Here is a 25,284-nt window from a genome sequence, read left to right as displayed (position 1 = left end):
TTCCACTCTTTCCTCTCTTTCCTCCCTCCCTTCCTTTCTTTCGCTTCTTTCTTTCTTTCTTTCTTTCTTTCTTTCTTTCTTTCTTTCTTTCTTTCCTTCTTTCTCTCCTTTCTTTCTTTCCTTTTTGAGACAGGGTCTTACTATGTAGCCTTGGCTGGTTTAGAACTCACTATATAGACCAAAGTGGCCTCAAACTTACAGTGATCTGCCTGTCTCTGTCTTCCAAGTATTGGGATTAAAGGCATATACCACCATGGCTGGTGAGTGTTAATATTTGATATATTCAGTTCTCTTGTAGAAGGAATAGTGGAACAATGTTCATCCTGTGCATCTCAGAACTAGAACCTAAAGTATGATTAAGATATACTTAGTTGGTTTCAGTAGTTTATATAAACAGTATTTAGTGAATATTTTATACAAATTTCATTCTTTGGAATATATACCAAGCAGCTGGAATTTCTCATGTTTCAATGTTGTATGTTTATATTAGTTATTGTCTTTTCCTAGTCACAAAACTGTCTATCTTCAGCATATATGCACATAAACTTTTCTGTTAACAAGGATATTTGTGTGATTTATTCTTTGTTTTAAACTACTCTAAATTTTGCAGTCAATTATTCAGAAAACTAAAGTGATGTGCTTTCGCTGGTTCACTGCTGTAGTCCATTTTTTACAGTTCTGTAATATATTTGAAGAGATTTGACTTTTCAATAGGTTCCAGGAAGAAGGTACATTTCAGTAGTATACATGATGCGGTACGGGCTGGAGATGTCAAGCAGCTTTCAGACATAGTGGAACGTGGAGCCAACCTTAATGAAGTGGATGCTCTCCATCAGTTTACTCCTTTACATTGGGCAGCACATTCTGGAAGTTTAGAGGTAAGAATCTATAGCTACTATTAAACTAAATAAGTTGTTGATTATACTTTTATAAATTTAATGTACAGGGATAAGACTACATGCTTGGCACTCAAAATAATATTTTCTGTTTAATCTGTTATTCGAGTGTTCTTTAGTAGGGCTGTCTAGCAAATTATTCCAAAGCTTAGTGTTGTAAAGTGACTGACTGCTTTCAGTGCTTATGAGTGAGCTAAGAAACTGAATTACAGGGACAGCTTGTCTTTGCTCCTTAGTGTCTGGGGTTCTGGTCAGAAGATTCAAAGGTGACAGCTGGACATATAGCTCAGTGGTAGAGCACCTATCTGGTGTACTATGAGAACCGAAATTCACTCTCTAGTACTGAACAAAAATAGTGTGGTGAGGCCAGACTCTCCTGAAGCCTCATTTACTCAGTTATCTGGTGGTTGATGCTGGATATAGCCTGAGTACTTTATTTCCAAGTAGATGTTTTGGTAAGTTCTCTCTGCTGTGGGTTAGTTTGTACTTCTTTACAATATGGTGACTAGGTTCTACAGACAGGCAAAGAAGCTAATATTTATTAGACTCACTTATGTTTTAAGCAGTTACTGTACATTGTTACATAATTCTTTTGACTGGTATTGTACAGATAGCACATTCTATGTGTAACATCTCCTCGTTTCATTTGTTCAACAATATGCTTCTGAGTTTTAAGTCATGCGGTTTTATATATGTACTTTAGTCCATTGTTTCAGGCTTATTCTTAGTTTATTCTTAGAGTAATAGAACTTACTCATTTTTCCATAATACTTGGTTGGTTTCGATTTTTAGTTTGTACAAACAGTGCTTAGTGAATGTGTTATACAGATCTTCTTCTTGCGGACGAAGGATGCTGGAATTTCATATGTTTCAAAGTTGCATGCTTTTAGATTTGCCTATAGATTATAGTAGGTTTAGTCACAAGACTGTCTTATCTACTCCTAACAAATATACACATACTTTTTACTGTGAACATGACTATTTGTATGATTTGTTCTTTGTTTTTATCTACTCTGCTTCATGTAAGCAGATCTGGATCAAATAATCTCCCTGTGTCAATGTGGGCCTCAGTTGAAGTGGCCAGGAATTTTAACTTTGATGTGTCAGTGACGGAGAAATGTGTCTTGTTGTGCTCTGTGAGCATGTAACTGTAGGTGGTGGTGGCCTCTGTTTCTTTCTGTATCAAAAATCTGTACTCTGGCAGATTTCTCATGCTTTATGTTTGAGTTGTAGCTAGTTCATCAACAGTAGAATTTTATCTTTCTTCCTTTATTCCTTCTTTTCTTCTTCTACTTTTCGGCTGATTTTAGGAAAAAGCAACAAAACAAAACAACAAAGCAAACAACAAAAATGCCCCCCCATCTGACTTTATTCTGCCATATTCAAACAAGATACCTTGCAGATTTATTCTCTTTCCTGTACCCATTCAGCCTCATTGGTTACCTTCACTTAATCTTTAAAGTTTTAAAAAAATTATTTTATTTATTTCTATTTTAGACAGGGTCTTACTGTATAGCCCTGGTTTTTCTGGAACTCCCTTTGTAGATCAAGCTGGCCTCAGACTCAGAGATCCATTCTCTGCCTCTGCCTCCTAAGTGGTGGGATTAAAGTCGTGACTGCAGACTAGTTCTGATGTTGGCTTTCCCAGGCTGTGGGCTACTGAGGCTGGAGTTTTTCTCTACAATATACCTGGGCCTAGTGTTATTGGTGTTTCTGGTTCACTTTCAAAAATTGTCCTTCTGATAGGAAAATGATACTATATTACCAAGTAGAACTGTTCTATGAAGTTAAGGGTATGGATAGCTGTAGTCCCAGGCTAAAAGTAAAAAAGCTCTACCCTTTTCTAACTGAGATCCAGTAGATTTTCTTTGTGTCTTATTGAAAAATGCTTTTATTTATGTGTTTGTATATCTGCCTGTGATAATGTGCGTGTGTGGAGGTGCCTGAGGAGACCAGAAGAGGAGTCAGATCTCCTGGAACTAGATGCATAGGCAGTTGTGAGCCACCTAGCATGCGAACTGAGACATGAACTCAGGTCCTCTGGAAGAGCAGCCACTGGTCTTAACTGTTGAGCTATCTCACTAGTATCTCCTTTAAATAATTTATTTACTTTTTATTTTTTAAAGAGATAGTTTGTGATATAGTACAGGCTGACCTTGAATTCCTGTGTAGCAGAAGATCTTTAACCTTACTAAATGCTAGAGTTATAGTTCTGTACAGCACTGGGGCTCTAACTCAGGATGTTAAGTATGCTAGGCAACTCTACCGAATGAGCTACCTCCCCAGATAAGATTCAGTAAATTTTCTTAAATATATGCTTTACATCTTGTTAAACTGGCCTTTGGTCAGTTTCCAGACTTAAACAGGTCATTTTGACAGCATTGTTAATTTTATTATTGATTATATGAAGGTCTTGCCTAGTTTATCCTTCAACAGCTTCTGAAGCCCTGTAAAATTTTCTACTTTTTTATAAAAATGTGGTTGGTCAAGCCGGGCGTGGTGGCGCATGCCTTTAATCCTAGCACTTGGGAGGCAGAGGCAGGCGGATTTCTGAGTTCAAGGCCAGCCTGGTCTACAGGGTGAGTTCCAGGACTGCCAGGGCTATACAGAGAAACCCTGTCTCAAAAAACCAAAAAAAAAAAAAAAAAAATGTGGTTGGTCTCAGTGCATCTGTTCACTATACTCCCAAACTACTCAACTGAAGAAATCCTTTTTTGCTTCAGGCTCCTGATCAGCTGAGAACTTAGGTATATGCTACACACCTACTATTTAATTTACATTGTTAAAATTAATTTAAAATATTTTACATGTATGTAAGTTTTGCTTACATATATGTCTGTACATCATGTATATACCTAATGCTTTCAGAGGCCAGAAGAAGGTGTCAGATCCTCTGGGACTGGAGTTATAGACAATTGTAAGAGATCATGTGGGGGTACCGGGGATCTAATACCAGATCCCCAGAGCAGACAATGCCCTTACCTGCTGAGATTTTATTTATTTATTTATTTATTTATTTATCGTACAATTGAATGATTTTTTTTTTTTAACAAAGGCAAATATGACTTAATGGAGAACAAATAACACTTTTATTAGTTGCCCCAGTTGGACATTTATGTGAAATGAATGTCAATCTCAACCCATACTAGGTTTCATATAGAATTTATCCAAAATATATCATAACTAAATGTAAAACTTGTAAAACTTATATTAAAAACAGGATAAGATCTTTGTAAATCATATACTTGACTGAAAATCACAACCAGTTTAAATAAGGAACACTTAAAACTGAACAGTAAAAAAAATTCACACATGGACAAATGTCAGTGTTTTATCAGAATGTGTTGACTGATGGAAATTGAGCCTTGTGAGTTCAACATCATTAGCTACTAGAGAAATGCAAATTAAGATTACACCGAGAAACTACTTATGCAGAAGAATAGTCAAAACAGGAATAAAACAGTTCCTAGCATGGCAGTACCATGGCAAGAATGTAGAGAACCTGAGACTCATGCATTGTTGGTAGAAGGTAAAATAAAACAGATACTCTAGCAGACATTTGAGGACTTTGTTATAATGTAAACCGGGCATTATTTCTATGTAATAGCAGCTTCGTTACATAGTTATTGGAAAGAAAAGCTAAAGCAGCACATGGGTGTTTATTTATGGCTCTAATCTCTCTGAGTGAAACCATTCTAACACATAGTAGTGTCTCTAGAAATGTTTATTGAATAAATGAATGACTTGTGATAGTGAGGTAGAGCTCTTTAAAAAAAGAAATGGGACCTGTAAGAGGGCTCAGCAGGTAAAGGTGCCTGTTGCCAGATCTGACAACTTGAGTTCAGTTCCTGGAACCTACATAGTGGAAAGAAATGGCTTGCTATCATAAGTTGTCCTTTTACTTCCATGTGATGTGTGTGAACTGTGAAGACAAAATAATAAATAAATACATAAAAAGACCTATAAAAAAAGAGAGTAGCTGGGCGGCGGTGGTGCACACCTTTAATCCCAGCAAGTGGGAGTCAGAGGCAGGTGGATTTCTGAGTTCGAGGCCAGCCTGGTCTACAAAGTGAGTTCCAGGACAGCCGGGGCTATACAGAGAAACCCTGACTCGAGGAAAAAAAAAAAAAAAAGAGTAGTGTCCACAGCATCCACACTTACTTAAACATTTAAAACATAAAAAAGAAAAAAAAAGTTTGTTGGTCATTAATTTTGGTGGCAGACAAGTGATGCCTAAATGGTAAGCCCTTTAACAAATTATAGGTTGTGATGTGAAACTGAGTCAAAGATGGTCAGTTCTTTTAAAAAGAAAGATGCTTCTTAGAGGTAGAACCTGCAAAGTTCAGCATTGAAATATAGTAACACCTTCTGCAGCATAGACCTCCAGGTGCGGCATTACCTTGAGATTTGGGTTGGTTTAAATGCTTATGTTTTATTCATTGGCTGTTTCTTCTTTTTAAAAATCTCTGTTATATACATTTTAGAGATACTAGCTCAGGAACAGCATATGTTTTGATATAGAAGTTTCTGGATTCATTTGAAGATTTGTAGTAGAAGTTTGGCATTTAAGTAGTAGCTATGTATTCCTAGCTACTCAAGAAGGACGGGGCAGGGAATTATTTCAGTCCATGATTCAAGGCCATCTTGGACAGCATTGCAAGACTGAAACTCTAAAAATAAAAAAATAAAATAAAAAAAGGATTTGTTATATTTTTAATTAGGTAAGTTAGTGTGTGTGCATGTGTGTGTGTCCGTGTGTGTGTGCCTGTGCATGCAGGCTGTGACCCAGGCCAGAGAGGGTGTTGGATTCCCCTGGAGCTAGAGTTAGAGGTGGTTGAGAGCTACTTGACATTGGTGCTGAGAACTGGACTCCTGTTTCCAGGAGGAGCAGCAAGTACTCTTAACTGCTGAGCTTCCTTTCTAGCTCTTAAAGAGAAGACTAAAAACAGGTAATAGTGATTGTGAATTGGCAGCTCTCGAGGGAACTTGGCTCCCAGATTGGTTTTGTTCAGCATGAACGCTATTAACTAAGTGGTATATATATTGGACTAACATTTATTTCACTTATAGCAAGGAATGCCAGTAATTTAGTATCAAGTGTTCCTGCTATACAAGGAATGTGGCTTCCAGTTTTCTGTAATTCTCATCACATTTTCTTATTTACCCAACAGTGAAGCCAAATGTTGCTTGCTATGCCATTGTGTTTGTGCACTTGATTTTCTTACACTGGGCTTACAGTGGTCTGTTGTTTCTCATGCTACAGTGGAAATCTCATAACAGACTAAATTTAAAAGCTATAAAAATACTAAAAGCATCTGGTTTATTATTCTCTTAGTGCCTTCACTGGCTACTCTGGAGTGGTGCTGATGCCACACAGACAACTACCAGGGGATGGACAGCGGCTCATATAGCTGCAATCCGGGGTCAGGATGCCTGCTTACAGGTAAGGATTTCGGTTCCTGTTCAGTTACTTCACCATACCTCTGTTGAGATATTGCCATTATTCTATGTGATCCAACTCTTGATCCATTTCTATGCTGTAAAGAAGGATAGATTGATACCAGCTATCGACATAAATGATGTGGATAAATAATAAATAATTAATCTCTGAAATAATTGGGTTGTTTTGAGTGATGTCATAGTCATGTCCAGAGCATCTTCTTTGAAGCTTGCTACTGTGGTGCAAATGTTTGTGTTGTGCCAATGTAAATGTTCAAATCTTAGCTCTCAAGGTGATGAGCATTAACTCGAGAAGGTAGACAATGAGTGCAAAGAGAAAATACAGTAGTGACTATAGAGAAAACTGAGTCAAGTGAAGCTGCCCCTGATACACATTGCCATTGTCCTGTTGCCATCATTCTCCCCAATAAGCATTAGCTCAAGTCACTCCCAGTACCTTGATTTTCATTTTCTGCTCTACAGTCACCTCTTCCCTCTTAGAATTTTTTTTTGTTTTTGTTTTTGTTTTTTTTCCAAGACAGGGTTTCTCTGTACAGTCCTGGTTTTCCTGGAACTCACTTTGTAGACCAGGCTGGCCTCGAACTCAGAAATCCACCTGCCTCTGCCTCCTGAGTGCTGGGATTAAAGGCATGCGCCACCACCGCCCGGCCCCTCTTAGAATTTTTATATTGCTTATTTTGGTACTGTGCTATGTGCTTGCTTCTTATCAATATCTTGTTTATCTATCCCTACAAATGCCCTGATTCCTTAGGTTGGAAAGATGATGATGATTATCCCCATTTTTCATTAGTTATTATTACCACTTTATAACATAACACAGTTATGTCTTAAAACACAGTAAGTACTCAGTATATTATTTATGACTGTTATTGGCTGGTTAGATCAAACACAGTCATGTAGATTATTTTTTTAAAACCCCTTGGTAGGAGTAATCCTTTGCTAAGGTACTGGTTAATAAAGGCTAGTTAAAAATGGAAATTCTGAGTGAGGAAAAAGAACTGACTAGAAAGGACCCGGGGAGTAGCTGCACGGTACAGCGCAGGGCTAGCACGGTACAGCGCAGGGCTAGCACGGTACAGCGCAGGGCTAGCACGGTACAGCGCAGGGCTAGCACGGTAAGGTTCTTGTTCCCATCCTTGACACCAAATGAAAAAAAAAAAAAGCCCTAAAAGATCATTTGTTAAAATAGACTTTAATTTTTAGAGCTGTCGTAGGTTTAGCTGATGTTGTATCTTGTGGGCAGAAGATACATAGATTTGAATTGCCAGAGTGACTTCCCAGCCAGTGAATCTCTGGAGAGGCCGCACATTCACCTGACATCAGAGTTCACCCTGGGGTTCACTCTTGGTATTGTATGTACTGTGCATTTGAACAGATTAAAATGATACCATGCTTGGCTTATTTGTTTATTTTAGTGATGATCTCTTGCTGTGTAGCTCAGGCTGGGCTTGAACTTGTGATCCTCCTGCCTTAGGATCCAAAGTTCTGGGATTATAGGCACCAATATACCTAATGATCACTAATTTCTTTTAGTGCTCACTATTTTATTGTCTGAATGTTTGTTATCATTATCCATTTATGCTCTCTTTGTTTCCAGTCCTGACAATATTGATAAAGCTGATAAATAGTCATCTTAGATTCTCATTGGACATGGTTTCAATTTTATTAGGTATCTTCCTAAATACTAAGAAGTGTATGGTTGCTGGATTATGGTAATACATCCTATAGTTTATGTCCTGTATGGAAATTGGCTTAGTTACTCATTTGAATGAAAACATCTTAGACCATTGACTTGGAACTCAGCTAGCTAATTAAGGTCCCACAGGCAGTGTTACAGAAGACTTGAAAACCCTTTCTAGGAATTACCTAAGGAATGTGTCATAGTTTGCCTGTGTGTGCATTCATAGGTTACCATCTGTATTCATACACACTTTTCCCATTTCTCTTTCTAGGCTCTTATAATCAATGGAGCCAACCTAGCAACTCAGGATGATCGTGGATGCACCCCACTACACCTTGCTGCCACTCACGGACACTCTTTTTCTTTACAAATAATGCTACGAAGTGGAGTGGTGAGGGTCCCCTCTTTTTTTTTTTTTTCCAGTGATGCATGGAGGTAATCAGGCCTCTGAGTATCTTATTTTTCTTTTTCTTTTTTCTTTTTTTTAATTTTCACATTTTTTTATTATTATTTTCTTTATTTACATTTCAAATGCTATCCCGAAAGTTCCCTATACTGCCCCCTGCCCCTGCTCCCCTACCCACCCACTCCCATTACTTGGCCCTGGCCTTTCCCTGTGTTGGGTCATACAAGGTTTGCAAGACCAAGGGGCCTCTCTTCCCAATGATGGCTAAATACACCATCTTCTGCTACATATGCAACTAGAGACACGAGCTCAGGGGGTACTGGTTAGTTCATATTGTTGTTCCACCTACAGTGTTGCATCCCCCTTCAGCTCCTTGGGTACTTTCTCTAGCTCCTCCATTGGGGACCCTGTGTTCCATCCAATAGCTGGCTGTGAGCATCCACTTCTGTGTTTGCCAGGCACTGGCATAGCCTCACAAGAGGGACCCCTCTTAATTAGTCATAATGTGTGATCATGAAGATGGACTAGCGTTTGGTACTTTGCTTATCTCTTCCTGACTTTCAGAGTCCTTCCTATGTCTTTGGGGAAGTCATTTTTTCCAGTGACTTTCCCACCATTAAACATGGATGCAGCAATCCATCCATTAAACATGGATGCAGCAATGGAGAAAAATCTCCTGTTGCTTTTCCCCACAATGAACAGTATAGAAAATATTTCAGAGGTTCTGTGTTTGGGTTCCCAGAGCATAACTGGGAAGACTCTAAAGCTTTTAAACAAATATTCACCAGGTAATTATGTCTTTATGAATTAGTGAGTATCTGCAGGATACTTTAAAAAACTTTATTTCAGACACCAGTTTAGGAAGCGATTTATAACTCCAGAATTTAACTTGTTTATTTTAATGTTTGTTTATTTTTAAATTTATTAATCATTTTATTTGTTTATATTTCAAATGTTATCTCCCTTCCCAGTCTCCCCTCCATTAAACCACCACCCCATTCCCCTTTTCTTTGTCTCTAAGAGGGTATTCCCCCACCCACCCACTCATTCCCACCTCACCTCATAGGCATCCCCCTTCTTTGGGGCAACAAGCCTCCATAGGACCAAGCACCTCCCTTCCCACTGACAATATGTAGCGAAAGCCATGGACTGACCCATGTGTATGCTTTGGTTGGTGGTTTAGTCTCTGGCACCTCTGGAGGGGTGGGGTCTGGTTGGTTGATAATGTTGTTCTTCCTGTGGGGTTGCAATCCCCTTTAGCTCCTTCAGTCCTTCCCCTAACTTTTCGATTGGGGTCCCTTGACTTAGTCTGATGGTTGGCTGCAAGTATATCTGTCTTATTCGTGTTCTGGCAAAGCCTCTCAGGACATCCAAACCAGGCTCCTGTATGCAAGGAAATCTTGGCATCAGCAATAGTGTTGGGGTTTGGTGCCTGTGGATGGAATGGCTCGCATGGTGGGGCAGTCTCTGAGTGGCCTTTCTTTCAGCCTCTGTTCCATTTTTGTCCCTGCATTTCCTTTAGACAGGGATAATTCTGGGTTAAAATTTTTGAGAAGGTGGGTGGCCCCATCCCTCCCCTAGGTCCATGTCTATCTACTGGGTGTTGTCTCTTCAGATTTTCTCTCCTCGCTGTTGGTATTTTGGCTTATGTCATCCCCATTGGGTCGGGGAGCCTCTCACGTCCCTGGCATCAGATACTTTCTAATGGTTCCCCACGTTCCCCATCCCCACGGCTACTTATTTCTATTCTTTATCCTGGCCTTCCAGACTTTCATTCTCCTGGCCCACTGAACTTCTCTCCTGTCTCTTTCCCTACCCAACTGCCCCAACTTCTTTCCTCCTCCTCTTCTCTCCCACCTAGGTCCCTCCCTCCCTCTGCCTCCCTTGGTTATTTTTTTCCCCTTCTAAGTGGGTTTGAAGCATTCAAATTTTGGCCTTCGTTCTTGTTAGGCTTCATATGGTCTGTGAGTTGTATTGTGGGTATTCTGAGCTTCTGGGCTAATATCCACTTATCAGTGAGTGCATACCATGTGTGTTCTTTTGTGATTAGGTACCTCACTCAGGGTGAGTTCCATCCATTTGCCTGAAAAGTTCGTGAAGTCGTTTTTAGTCATCTTTTTTTTTCTTTTTAAGATTTATTTACTTATTTTTATGTATGTGAGTACAGTATAGCTGTACAGATGGTTGTGAGCCTTCATGTGGTTGTTGGGAATTGAATTATTTTAGGACCTCTGCTCACCCTGCTTCAATTTGGCTCTCTCAGTCCCTGCTTGCTCCAGCCCAAAGATTTGTTTCTTATTATTCCTAATTACACTGTAGCTGTCTTCAGATGCATAGAGGAGGGCGTCAGATCTCATTACGGTTGGTTGTGAGCCACCATGTGGTTGCTGGGATTTGAACTCAGGACCTTCTGAAGAGCAGTCAGTGCTCTTACTCCCTGAGCCATCTCGCCAACCCGTGAAGTCGTTTTTAATAGCTGAGTAGTATTTGACTGTGTAAATATACCACATTTTCTGTATCCATTCTTTCATTGAGGGACTTCTGGGTTGTTTCCAGCTTCTGGAATGTTCTAGTGGTGGATGTGTCCGTGTTATATGTTGGAACATTTTTTGGGTATATGCCTAGTAGTAGTATAGCTGGGTCTTCAGGTAGAACTATTTCCAATTTTCTGAGGAACCGCCAGAAATATTTCTAAAGTGGTTGTACCAGCTTGCAATCCCACCAGCAATGGAGGAGTGTCCCTCTTTCTCCACATCCTTGCCAGCATCTGTTGTCACCTGAGTTTTTGATCTTAGTCATTCTGACTGGTGTGAGGCAGAATCTCAGGGTTGTTTTGATTTACATTTCCCTGATGGTTAAGGATGTTGAACATTTTTTAGGTGCTTCTTAGCCATTCGAGATTCCTCAGTTGAGAATTCTTTGTTTAGCTCTGTACCCCATTTTAAAATTGGATAATTTGGTTTTCTGGAGTCTTCCTGAGTTCTTTGTATATTTTGGATATTAGCCCTCTATCAGATGTAGGGTTGGGAAAGATCTTTTCCCAATCTGTAGGCTGCTGTTTTGTCCTATTGACAGTGTCCTTTGCCTTACAGAAGCTTTTCAGTTTTATGGGGTCTGATTAGTCATGTTGATCTTAGAGTCTGAGCCATTGGTGTTCTGTTCAGGAAGTTTTTCCCTGTGCCAATGTGTTCAAGGCTCTTTCCCACATTCTCTTCTATTAGATTCAGTATATCTGGTTTTATGTGGAGGTCCTTGATCTACTTGGACTTGAGCTTTGTACAAGGAGATAAAATGGACCAATTCACATTCTTCTACGTGCAGATCTCTAGTTAGACCAACACCATTTGTTTAAAATACTGTCTTTTTTTCCACTGGATGGTTTTAGCTCCCTTGTCAAAGATCAAGTGACCATAGGTGTGTGGGTTCATTTCTGGGTCTTCAATTTTATTCCATTGGTCTACCTGTCTGTCGCTGTACCAGTACCATGCAGGGTTTTTTTTTCTTTTTCTTTTCTTTTCTTTTCTTTTCTTTTCTTTTCTTTTCTTTTCTTTTCTTTTCTTTCTTTTTTTTTTTTTTTTATCACAATTGCTCTGTAGTACAGCTTGAGGTCAGGCATGGTGATTCCCCCAGAAGTTCTTTTATTGTTGAAACATTGTTTTTGCCATCCTGGGTTTTTTGTTATTCCAGATGATGTTGAGAATTGCTCTTTTTAATCTCTATGAAGAATCGAGTTGGAATTTTGAAGGGGTGCATTGAATCTGTAGATTGCTTTTAGCAAAATAGCCATTTTTACTATATTAATCCTGCCAATGCATTGCATGGGAGACTTTTGCATCTTCTGAGGTCTTCTTTGATTTCTTTTTACAGAGACTTGAAGTTCTTGTCATACATATCTTTCACTTGCTTGGTTAGAGTCACACCAAGATAGTTTATATTATTTTTGTGAAGGATGTTGTTTCCCTAATTTTTTTCTCAGCCCATTTATCCTTTTAGCAGAGGAAGGCTACATTTTTTTTTTTTGCGTTAATATACTATTTTATCATCTTCAAATAGTGATATCTTCACTTCTCCCTTTCCAATTTGTATCCCTTTGATCTCCTTTTGTTGTCTATTAGCTCTGGCTAGAACTTATAGTACTATATTAAATAAATAGAGAGTGGGCAACCTTGTCTAGTCCCTGATTTTTTTGGGATTGAGTCAAGTTTCTCTCCATTTAATTTGATGTTGGTTTTTTTTTTTTTTTTTTTTTTTTTGCTGTAAATTGCTTTTATTAAGTTTAACTATGTGCCTTGAATTCCTGATCTTTTCAAGGCTTTTAACATGAAGGGGTGTTGTATTTTGTCAAAGGATTTTTCAACATCTAATGAGATGATCGTGTGATTTTTTTTCTTTAAGTTTTGGTTTGGTTTTTTGAGATGGTATTTCTCTGTATAGCCCTAGCTGTTCTGGAACTCTTTGTAGACCAGGCTGACTTTGAACTCAACAGAGGTCCACCTGCCTGCCTCTGCCTCCTGAGTGCTGGGAATGAACAGGTCCTGAAGTAATTTTCTTTTAAAAAGGCTGTTTTATAACAATTCACTGAAAACTTCATTGTTCATGTGTTCAGATCAATGGGTGTGGCAAATTTTTTAGTATATTAAATCTTTGCTGTATAATTTTAAGTTTGCTATAAATTTAAGCTTCTAGAGCTTCTAATTTTCAATTGCAGAATTATCTAGATATACTATTTTCCTTACAAATGGCAGGAAACTGAGTCCATTTTGAAACTAAATGAATTTTACCTGTAGGATCCCAGCGTGACTGACAAGAGAGAGTGGAAACCTGTGCATTATGCATCTTTTCATGGGCGGCTTGGTTGCTTGCAACTTCTTGTCAAATGGGGATGTGGCATCGAAGACGTGGACTACAATGGAAACCTCCCGGGTATCGAACACTGTAGTTTTCATTGATACAATATTTAAATGCAATATTTAAATGCTTGATCATATTTAAGAACTGTAACTCTCCCACCATTCTGTAATTTCTTCACAGAGCTAGAATACCAGATAAGCTGATGTGAACTGTTTACTATCATGCCTGTGTTACATATTCTTTATGAGTTTTTTCCTTGAGCCATCTCAGCAGTAGAGAAACTGGTTTCTCCTTTTCTTTTGCTTCTGCCTCTTCCTCTCTTTCCTCAGTATTCTTGTGAGATTCAGCTGAGGGCTTATATCCAGGTAAAGCAGGTGCCTGGGTACTGGCCAGCATCCCCAGGGTTAGTACTCTTTTGTAAAAGTTTTTAATTCCTCTCTGACACACAGGCAACTATTTTACTGTTTAGGTATCTAGAGGACACGTGTGCGTGAGCTGGTTTGTTATTGCAGTTTCAGTTTAATTTGAAATAAACTGGCTAGTTGCCACGTAATTTGTAAGTAATGTACCTTGTATATAAAGTATTGAAATGCAAAAGACAGATCATATAGTAAGATTGGATTCTTTGAAGACTGGAGAGATGGCTTTATTTTATTTTATTTATTTATTTTTTGTTCTTCCAGAGGATCTTAGTTTTATTCCCAGGACTTATATTAGATGGTTTACAACTGCCTGTAACTCTAACTCCAGGGGATCTGATACTCTCTTCTGGACTCTGTGAAGTCACTTGTACTTATTTGTATACACACACACACACACACACACACACACACACACCACATCACATGATTAAAAAAAAACCTTGAATTACGCACTTCTATGAGGGGAAGATTTAGGCAGATAATGTGAACGAGTCTGATCCAGTTCCTTTGCTGTTTAGAATCTCTCTGGATCCCTGTAGATTCTTGGTATTTTGGATACTGTAGTCTCCCTCCGTCTCTTGTCTGTCTTCTGTACCTTTACACTAACTACTATATGGGATAGCTGGCCTTCTTTCTGAAGTATACGTTTAGTATTCTTTTTGTGCAGATTTGTTGGTTGGTATGAATGCATTTTTTAAATATATAAAAGTGATTTTACTTTGCTCTCATCCTTTTTAAAGTTATTCTTTTGTTTGATTCTCTCTCTCTCTCTCTCTCTCTCTCTCTCTCTCTCTCTCTCTCTCTCTCTCTCTCTCTCTCTCTCTCTCTCTCTCTCTCTCTCTCTGTATTCATGTGTGAGTAGGTGTGTTGCTTGAGATTGAGTTCAGAGCCTAGATGTGATCTCTACCACTGAGATACATTCTACTCCCACCACATATTTAAAGTATAATATACATATGGAAAAGTACTCAGTTATATGCATATGCACTGCATTTTCATACATAAATGCATCTCTGGAACCATCAAGCTTAACTAATATCTATTGCTTGCACCCAGAAACTTGTTTCACAGTCCTGTTACTTTCTACCTTCCATAACTAATCTCTGACTTTTGGTTTATAAATCAGTTCCCCCTAGTTTTGAACTGCATGGAATAAATTAATATAGTACTCCAAGTGACGGGCTTGTATTTTACAAAGTAGGTGCACCAGTTTTACCTCATAGTGGTATTTAAGGGTTTCCCATGCAGTCGGGTTGGAGGTGTGTGCTTCCAGGTACAGCACTTGAAAGGTAAGGAAGGCACGAGTGTTGGAAACCTCCATGGGCTGAGGAGTGAGATCAAGGCCAGTCTGGGATCTACAGGGATTTCTCTCTTATGCAGAATTTAGATTTAAGTGTCTATGGTACTAAATATGTAAATGCAGTATAAACACAGAGGGGCTGAAGACTTGACTCAGCAGTTGAGAGCACTTTTGCTCTTACAGCAGACCTTAGTTTATGTTTCAGCACCCGTGTTGTACAGCTCACAACTGCCTGAACTCCAGATGGACATATGTACACAGAGACATGCACACATACAAAGAAGATTTTAAATTATAAAAATACAGATAGAATGTTGGGGTCTCTCACCTCCACTGACCACTCTCCCTCTAAACATTGTATTGTGCCCCCTACAGAAGCGCTAAGAGTTGCTATCCAGATCTCCTGGAATACAGCGTCCTCAGACCGCCCTACGTTGTCGTCATCACTGCCCACTGTCGCCGCCCACCGTCGTCGCCCGGACCAACCACTGACGTCGTCACCGCCTTCTCATTTGGACCCGCCTTCTGGACACAGCTCTGCTCATGATCGGACAGCGTGCCATTGAGAGAGACACAGAAAGACAATGGGACACATGGGAGAGAGTTCAGGGTTCTCCCGTGTCCAATTAATAAATTAGGCTCTGATCAGCGCAGACTGCCAGGGCATTTGTTTTTTCCTTGCAGCTCATTCTAATCTTAGGATGTTTAGCCCTTCAGTACGAACCCAGTCCAAGGTGTTTTCTGCCCACGCAGATCCGGTGCCAGTGGCGTGACGCAGAAATACCCATGTGGCGCCCAATATGGGGCTTCACACAAAGGTGCCCTGAGGCCTTGCCCACCGTCCTGGGCTCAGCTCAGGCAGGGACAGTTCACTGCTTGCCTGCCTGCCGCCCTGGCTTCTTCTCGGGCTGGCCTTGGCCTGCACCTGGGATGCCACCCCAGCCCCGGCCACCAAACACACCTCGGCCAGCGCCTCCCATGCCTCGGCCTTTCTGCTGCTTCTGCTGCTGTGGTCCTCCTCGCCCTCGGCCCTTGGCGGCCTCCTCCCGCACCATGTCGATGATCTCATCGGGGATGCGCAGGTACTTGATGGTGCTGCCACGGATGTAGCACTCAGGCATTCTCCAGAACTTGTCACCGTTCAGATCACCGTGCAGATCACCTCGCGGAGGTTGATGTTCATTCAGTTGTCGCAGCTCACCAGGTGCCCGTTGTATGTCTCCCCATCATGTGTATTTCTGCGTCACGCCACTGGCGCCGTATCTGCATGGGCAGAAAACACCTTGGACTGGGTTCATACTGAAGGGCTAAACATCCTAAGATTAGAATGAGCTGCAAGGAGAAAACAAATGCCCTGGCGGTCTGCACCGATCAGAGCCTAATTTATTAATTGGACACGGGAGAACCCTGAACCCTCTCCCATGTGTCCCATTGTCTCTCTGTGTCTCTCTTAATGGTGCTTGGTCCGATCATGAGCAGAGCTGTGTCCAGAAGGCGGGTCGAATGAGAGGGCGGTGACGACGTCAGTGGTTGGTCCGGGCGATGACAGTGGGCGGCGACAGTGGGCGGTGATGATGACGACGTAGGGCGGTCTGAGGACGCTGTATTCCGGGAGATCTGGATAGCAACTCTTAGCGCTTCTGTAGGGGGCGCAATACAATGTTTAGAGGGAGAGTGGTCAGTGGAGGTGAGAGACCCCAACATCAGAAATATAATTTTAAACATATAACTAAGGCAATATATATTAAGATATGAAATCAGAAGGCAGAAGGACGATTGTGTGGGGATTGTGGGCATTGGGGCAACAAGGAACGGAAATGGAAGAGTGATTATCAGCACTTTACAATAATACTATGAAGATATCATCGTGAAATCCATTATTTTAGCCAGGCATGGTGGGGCACGCCTTTAATCCTAGTACTCGGAAGGCAGAAGCAGGCAGATTTCTGATTTTGAGGCCAGCTAGGTCTACAAAATGAATTCCGGGATAGCCAGAGCTATACAGAGAAACCCTGTCTTGAAAAACAAAAACAAACAAAACAAAACAAAAAAAGAACTCCATTATTTTAATACTAACTAAAATTCATACAGAAGGTAATATGAGAATCTGGAAGAAACCACTGGAGTAGCTCCCATTTTATTAACCCTGGATAGTAACTAGTTGTTTTATGTTTATTAATTTTGTTGAGTTATTGGGTCTCTTACTGGTTTTAATTTGTATTTTTGCTCATGACTGCTGCCAGCGCACATCATTTTATATCTTTATGTTGATCTTTTAGTTTCTGTTGTGATATACCAGTTCTGACATCCTTCCTATATTCTGGTTCTTCTTCAAGAGTTGTAAGGGTTCTTCATAGAGTTTCGATGGAAGCCTTGAACTACATACATTGCATATACCTTTTCCATTCTGTAGACTGCTGTTTTACTCTTGAGACATCTTTTAATTAATACAAGTTTACTTTTAATGTAGTTCAATTTAATATCTTCTCATTGTGGTTGGTACTTTTTATATTTGATTCAAAAATGCTTTCACTTTCTGTGATCATAGAGACATTTCTTTATCTTTGAGAAATTTACTATTTTACATTTATGTTTATATTTTAACCTACTCTGAATTAACTTTTTTATGTGCTATACAAGGTCACAGTGAGTTTTCTTTCAAATATGTCTGATCATATTTTGTTAGGGTTTTTTTTTTTTTTGCTGTTTTCTCATTAAAAAGATCAAACTTGTTTTTAAAATATGTATACTTGTTACAATGGTATAATATAGGGAATGAAAATTCCTGAGTGACTAGAGACACTCCTAAAACCTTTTTGTGAAGCATATTTGGGGTTTAATAAAAATCTTTTGCCGGGCGTGGTGGCGCACACCTTTAATCCCAGCACTCGGGAGGCAGAGGCAGATGGATTTCTGAGTTTGAGGCCAGCCTGGTCTACAAAGTGAGTTCCAGGACAGCCAGGGCTATACAGAGAAACCCTGTTTCGAAAAAAATAATCTTTTAATAGTGATTTAAGCATGAAAGGAAAAAGAGAGATGCCTAGAGAGACACATCATATATCATGAATATGTGCTCTGAGAGAGAGTTGCCCTCTCAAGACACTAATTTGGTATATATTTACTGATTTCCACCCATGTGTCTATGTGTTAGAAGTAACAAAGCAGTAGCTACAAAGTTTTTGTTTTCATGTAGTAAGAGGAAAGAGATAATCATCAAAGTGTATGATCCAAACATAGAAAGTTATATAGGGATGCATGTTTGAATAAATATAGCAAAGGAAGAGAAGAGGATAGTAGAGGAATAACATTTAACAGAGTGTCATGGTCAGGAAATCCTTTGTTGAGAAAGTGATAGTTGGTGGAGACCAAAGGACTTGCCTTGTGGCTAGATGAGAAAGAGGAGACGAGACATGTGCTGCTGTGTTTGCATAGCAACAAGTAAGTGTGACTGGGACAGCATAACAGATGAGGAGGTTGCAGATGGACCAAGAGCAATTAAGAGGCTTTGAACACAGCGTGACCTGAGCAGACTTATGCCTTAACCTTTGATTTTCAACCTGTGGGTCAAGACCCTCTTAGCACCTCTGTCTCCATTACATTATAATTCATAACAGTAGCAACATTCCAGTTATGAAGTAGAAACAAAAATAATGTTTATGGTTGGGGTTCACTAGAACACGAGGAGCTGTATTAAAGGGTTGCAGCATTAGGAAGGCTGAGAACCACTGCCTTATAGGATCATTTTGGCTGCCTGGCATGCTCAGGGCCCTGGGTTTAATGTCCAATGCCTGGGGAAAGGAAAACAGAAGTGCAGAGTTTAACTACTGTTGGTTTCTGCTATTTATGGTGGTGTAGAATGGAAGAAGTGAGGAGACGGGATGGAATTCGCTCTTATGTATATTCTGAGGGAGACCTAGGTGTTTCTGATGTAGTCATGTGGGGAAGGACAGAGGTAATCAAACCTGGACAGCATAGGAAGGAGACAGTTTCCTAGTAGTTAAGATGCGGAGGATAATGTCAGGACAATTTAAGGGAAGAGCTTTGTTTTGCTATATTAAGATAGAAATCTGTGAGGTCTGCAAGCATATGTGATGAACAAGCCATTAGCAGGGTCATTTTTAGGGGGAACCTTTTGGTAGGACTACAGAATGTCCCAGCATGGAATCTTATGTGCTAGCAAACTAGCCTCTGGACTTAAGGACCACCTTGCTTTCCTTTAATCACACACAGATTACCCATTTGGACTATTTTTTGGAGTCATTGCTTCATAATCCCACCCACCCCCAAAGTTCTGGCTTCTGGCTGCCTTTCAGTCTGGACTCATACTTTTAAGGGTTCTTTGAAGTATTTTGTCTGTTCATCCCATTCTTATTTGTTTGTTTTGGTCCTTTATAGCTTTTAGAAACACATTTTACTATTTCACTTTCAAGGCTTTAGTGTGTAAATAGTGAATTTGCTAATGTGTGCTTAGTATACAGTCTTTGTCTTTTTGAGGCAGGGTCCTGCTATGTAGCCAATGATGACTTTGAAATTATACTCTTTCCTACGCCTCTGAGATGGTGAGACTGCAGTCCTGTGCCTCCATGACTGGCTATGTAGAGTTTTAACTTAAAATTTCCTATTTATTATAAAGAATAATGAATTATAAGAAGATGACAAATGCAGAATGATGAAAATATCATTCATCTTTCCTCTTTTTCTTTTCTTTTTAGTGTTTTTGAGACAGGGTCTCTCTATTATATAGCTCTAGAACTTACTATATAGATCAGACTAGCTTTGAACTCACAGATATCTGCCTGCCTCTGCCTCCAGATTGCTGGGATTAAAGGTGTGTACCACCATACCTGCCTAAAGCCATTTTCAAAAACAATTTTTAGAGAGTATGTTTCCATGTAGTCAAAGGCTGGCCTGGTAGCTCAGGATGGCCCAGAACTTCACATTCCTTTTGCTCCTCCCATTAGTAGTTCTAGCGTTATATTCATGAGCTGCCACACCCAGCTTTTCAAGGTATTTTATTGTCATTTTTTAGGACTAAGTCTATCCTTTTGTCTTATCTACAGTTCATTTAGCAGCCATGGAAGGCCACCTCCACTGTTTTAAATTCCTACTGAGTAGAATGAACAGTGCAACCCAAGCCTTAAAAGCCTTCAATGATAATGGAGAAAATGTATTGGACCTGGCCCAGCGGTTTTTGAAACAGAACATTGTACAGTTTATTCAGGGGGCTGAGTATGAAGGAAGCCATTCAGATGATCATGACGGTGAGTGAGTAATCCCACATTTTTAAATAGAGAATGGTAATAAAATAGAAAGTACTTGTAAGGCAAATGCTACATTGAAACTTATGTTACTATCCATATTCATCCAGATTCTTTATTATAAAGCATTTTAGACAAAGCATGTAGACAGTAGTATAAAGAACACTGTATGAGACTGTGTTGGCCAGTTTCATGTCAACTTGATACACTCTAGTATCATTTGAGAGGAAGGGGGCTTAAACTTAAAAACTGCCCCTTTTAAAATCTGGCTGTAGGCAAGCCTGTAGGGCATTTTCTTAGTGATTGATGACAGAGGGCCCACCCATTGTTGGTAGGATCATCCCTGGGCTGATGTTCTGTTCCTATGCAATCACTGATCTACTTTGTGTTAATACAGATTAGCTTGCATTTTCTAGAGTTTTGTTATTTGTTCATTTTGAGAATTGATAAGTCTTCTGTGTATTTTTCATTTATTCCTTTTTATTGCTATATTGTCTTCTATAATCAATTGAACTGAGGTGAGCATTTGCATTGCTTTCAGTTTGGGAATTACCAGTAGGGTGTCTGTTATGTTTACATGGTCATATGTTCTATTCCTCTTGGTAAGTAGTAGGAGTGGAACATGTTGGGCTAGATACTGTTTAAGGACCTTCCTTCCTCCCTCCCTCCCTCCCTCCCTCCCTCCCTCCTTTCTTTTATATTTTTATCTATCTATCTATCTATCTATCTATCTATCTATCTATCTATCTACCTTTTTATTTATTTATTTATTTATTTATTTATTTATTTATTTATTTTTGGTATTTTGAAACAGGGTTTCTCTGTGTAGCCCTGGCTGTAGCTTCTGTAGACCAGGCTGGCCTTGAACTCAGAACCTGGTTCTGTCTCTGAGTTGTTGGGATTAAAAGCATGTGCCACCACGTCCAGCAAGTAGCTGCTTTTCAAATTTCTTTCCAAAGTACTCTATATCCTTGTCAACAAAGGTAGTCATCATCCTGTTCTATTGTAGTCATTTTAATGGGTGTGTGCTGATTGCTGGAGCATCTTTTCCTAGATTGGCCACTCATGCTTCTTCTTTAATGAAAGATCTTTTTTACTATCTGACATCTTAAAGATATGGATTTTCTAGTTATTGAGAGGTTTTTTGTTGTTTTTTTTTTAAAAAACACATATCCTTGAAATAAACTCTGTTAGACGTATATTGCAAACATTTATAAACTCTGAGGGGCTTCATACTTAAGATAATAGTGAAACCTAGATTATGTGACAGCTTGAGGTAGAGAAAAGAACAAAGCCCTGCGTTTGCTAAAATGCTGACTTTTTATTCAGATTTAGCCTTTCCAGGTCATGTGGCTGCCTTTAAGGGTGACTTAGAAATGCTTAAGAAACTGATAGGAGACGGAGTAATCAATCTGAATGAACGTGATGATAATGGATCAACTCCCATGCATAAAGGTGAGCTCCTCCTGCTTCTACTTCAGTTGGGATTTCTTATATGTTATCCAGCCCTGAAAGTAGCTATCAGAAACCTAGCCTTTTGGACAGGCAGTGAGTAGTATATGGAATCCACAGTGTCTCATTTCTAGTTCAAGTACTTTTTATGATGGCAAACGTGTAAGGAACCTCTTAAAACAGTATTTTTTAAATTTAATTTTAACAAATTAATTTTTAAAATTATTTTATTTTCTTCTTTCCTTAAAAAAAAAAAATTAGGAAACAGGGCCTTGCTGTATATTCCTGTCTGTGTAAGTAAAATAGGCTGGCCTCAAACTTACAGAGATCTGCCTGCCTCTGCCTCTGTCCTAGGTGCTGAGATTAAAGGTGTGTGCCACCATGTCCTGCCCTTTTCTTTAAGGAATTTTTTTTTATTTCACTTTAAGTATATGCATGTTTGCATGTGCATGCCTGGTTACCCGTACCAGCTAGAAAAGGCCATGAGATCCCTGAGAGTGGAGCCATAGACAGTTGTGAGCTGCCATGTGGGTGCTGGGATTTGAAAAACAAGTGCTCTTAATGGCTGGGCCATCTCTCCAGGCCAGAATCTTTTTCTTTTTTTTTTTTCCCAGAATCTTTTTCTTATATTCTATTTTAGAGAAATTATTTATCCTCCATTCTTCCTTTGTATTGCCCGAGACAGAATGGGAATGTCAGGCTAACCTAATTAAACCAAATACCATTATTCATAATCGCAAATAGATTTTTTTGATCACATTTAAGGACAGGAAAGACAGAGTATGTTACTTTTTTTTTGTCTAATGAGTATTTTGGGGGGGAATTCTGTCATATATTTTTGGTAGCTGGTTCTGGATAGGGGAGAGATGAAGAAAGAGTGAGTGGGAAAGAGGAAGAGAACAAGTCGCTAAGGATCAAAGTGATGATGTGTTTATAGAGACTTAGTAACAATGTATTTATGACAGTTGACAGTGCATATCTCTCACTAAATTGAATGATTAGTGAAACCCTATCTATCTATGCCAGAGCAAGGTTGGGGCGGGGCAGTCAGTGATGGGTTCAGTGTGTGAAGTGCCTGCTGCCAGACCTGATGACATGAGTTTGGTCCTTGGAGTCTCCATGGTAGAAGTGCCGGACCTCCAGATTTATACTGTGCAGGTACGGACACAGTAAATAAGCAGGGGTGAAATGCTTGAGAGAAGATTTCCTTTGTGTGTGACTTTCAAACGCAGTTGGCAGGCACAGGGCAAGATTATTGATGTGTGAGGGCCTTGTGACTGGGGTGCTGTCATTGGAGACACAGGCTGCACAGTATGACATCGCACGTGAGAAAGGCTTAGGGAGGCTGCTCTCTACTTTCTCTAACTTGCTTGTTTGAACTTTAAACTCCAATTTTATATCTGTATCCAAAATTATTTGGCTAGGACCTGAGCACAGTATGTATTTGGTTAAAAGTCTAATAAATGTACAAGTGAAAAAGAGAAAATCTTTGCACAGCTTACTTTTGTTAGTTACTACAAGGTCAAAATGTCAGAACTGTTTTCAATAACAAGTCTTTCTCTGTATGAGTTATGTGTTTCCTTGTTGTTTCTTTTTAAAAGCTGCTGGACAGGGCCACATTGATTGTTTGCAGTGGTTAATTGAAATGGGAGCCGAAAGCAATATTACCAACAAAGCAGGAGAGACCCCCAGCGATGTGGCTAAGAGGTATAAAAGCCCCTCTACTTTCTTCTACTGATTTCTTGTTTCTGCTTTTAGAGTGGTGCATGTAGTTTACCATACTTAGACATTTCTGATTATTTAATACAGGCTTGGGGGACTCAGTAAGGTGCTGATAGAATCGCCGTCTTTAAGTCAGTTGGTGTTGATGTCTTATTAGGCTCCTCTTTAAAGCAATCATTCTCAGCTGGAAGGTGGTGTTAGATGAGAGTATGAGTTCTCTTTCCATTGGGGAAGACACATTTCAAAATGAGAGCAAAGTCCATGACAGTGAGCATTGACCCCATAATGTCAGGCCCAGGAGTCCTCAGCGCACTGCAGTGATCTAACTGGTGCGGCCAATGCTTGTTCCACCACATAGCCTTGATGCCTTGCTGAGAAACTGGTCGAAAGGAATAACAACAGTGATACTAGAGGAGTAGTGCTAAGGGTTGGAATCATAGTTAGGAATTCACAGGGGAGCTAAGTGCAGCCTCTATTACAGAACTCTGTGAGTTCATATAGGTCAAGCCCATCTCTGTGCTCCTTTGGTGGTTGTTTCTTCAGTGTCTAGTCTAGTTCCTGTAGTTCAGGCGCTGTGGCCATAGTCCGACGGTAAAGGTGGGCAGCACAAGCCGGGCGTGGTGGCGCACGCCTTTAATCCCAGCACTCGGGAGGCAGAGGCAGGNGCACGCCTTTAATCCCAGCACTCGGGAGGCAGAGGCAGGCGAATTTCTGAGTTCGAGGCCAGCCTGGTCTACAAAGTGAGTTCCAGGACAGCCAGGTCTACGCAGAGAAACCCTGTCTCGAAAAACCAAAAAAAAAAAAAAAAAAAAAAAAAAAGGTGGGCAGCACAGTGCCTGCAGTCATGGAAGCCCTAGAAGCTTCACTTCATCATAAGCATTGCCTCACCCACATCACATGGTGCACATGAGTGAGGAAAATGGCCAGCTCTTCCTGCCTCTCAATGGTGTGCCTTTGGAAACAGCACAGAGGAGAGTAAGTGATGAAGAAGAGACTGCAGAGGGGTAAGACTTAGACGGCCGTCAAGAAAACCATTTATATTTTCTGAAGCAGCAGCACTTACATTGACACTTGCTGGAGGATTTGCAGCATAACATTTGGTATTCTTAGCATTCAGAACTGCTTGAATTTATACCATGAGTATGGGCTACAGTGGCAGGTGAGGCTTGACCTGCTGTTTGGTTGGGCCCAACAACTACTTAACTTATATGTAGCTCAGGCTGCCCTTCAACGTGCAGTCCTGTCTCAGCCTCCCTGTGCTGGGGTTAGAGGTTTGTGCCACTATACCTCACTGGATTGTTTCCTTGTTGTTGGTTTTAAAGGGTATTTATATATTCTAGATACTAGTTCTTTCTCACAAAACATCCTTTACAAAGAATAGTTTTCTCTCAGTTGTGGGATTTTTTTCATACTCTTAAAATATCTTTGGAGATGAGCCAGTTTTGTGAAGGTCTCATTTTCTGGAGTATGCGTTTGATGCTAGATCTTGAAAATCTTTGAGTCTTTGTATTCTGTGTTTTCTTCTAGAAGTTGTATAGTTGTAGGCTGCAAGGTCTACAGTTCATTGTGCATTCTTTTTAAAATATATTGTACGAGGTATGCATGTAAGTTCATTCTTTTGCATATGGATGTCAATTATAGAACTATTTGTTCATCACTGCCTTTGTGACTTTGTCAAAACTCAACTTTATTTGCTGGTTTGAGACAGGGTCTCTCTCCATAGTCCAGGCTGGCTTCCCAGAAGCTGGAAAGAACCCAGATGTCCCTCAATAGAGGAATGGATACAGAAACTGTGGTACATTTACACAATGAAGTACTACTCAGCTATTAAAAACA

At 39.9% G+C, this 25,284-nt stretch overlaps 1 protein-coding gene and 1 pseudogene across 3 annotated transcripts in view; one reads left to right on the top strand and one right to left on the bottom strand.

Annotated features, from left to right (window-relative positions):
* The window catches only part of Ankrd42 (ankyrin repeat domain 42), a 48,680-nt gene that overhangs the window by 4,518 nt on the left and 18,878 nt on the right, over positions 1 to 25,284 (top strand). For both annotated transcript variants that reach the window (XM_029541627.1, XM_029541631.1), the window contains exons 2-8: positions 715 to 878; positions 6,232 to 6,339; positions 8,309 to 8,428; positions 13,231 to 13,366; positions 20,077 to 20,277; positions 21,604 to 21,729; positions 23,328 to 23,433. In XM_029541627.1, coding sequence (XP_029397487.1) covers positions 715 to 878; positions 6,232 to 6,339; positions 8,309 to 8,428; positions 13,231 to 13,366; positions 20,077 to 20,277; positions 21,604 to 21,729; positions 23,328 to 23,433 — 961 coding nt within the window. The remainder of the gene's footprint in view (positions 1 to 714; positions 879 to 6,231; positions 6,340 to 8,308; positions 8,429 to 13,230; positions 13,367 to 20,076; positions 20,278 to 21,603; positions 21,730 to 23,327; positions 23,434 to 25,284) is intronic.
* On the bottom strand, positions 15,886 to 19,874 carry LOC110328877 (annotated as a pseudogene). The gene is made up of 2 exons (XR_002380893.1): positions 19,861 to 19,874; positions 15,886 to 16,254 (listed from the first exon to the last, which is right to left on the bottom strand). The product of XR_002380893.1 is annotated as a U6 snRNA-associated Sm-like protein LSm4 pseudogene (transcript).

Source organism: Mus pahari, chromosome 1 (genome assembly GCF_900095145.1).
Source record: "Mus pahari chromosome 1, PAHARI_EIJ_v1.1, whole genome shotgun sequence".
Classification (NCBI taxonomy): domain Eukaryota; kingdom Metazoa; phylum Chordata; class Mammalia; order Rodentia; family Muridae; genus Mus; species Mus pahari.
The sequence above is the reverse complement of the archived record's forward strand: the minus strand, read 5'-3'. Positions and strand labels throughout refer to the sequence as shown.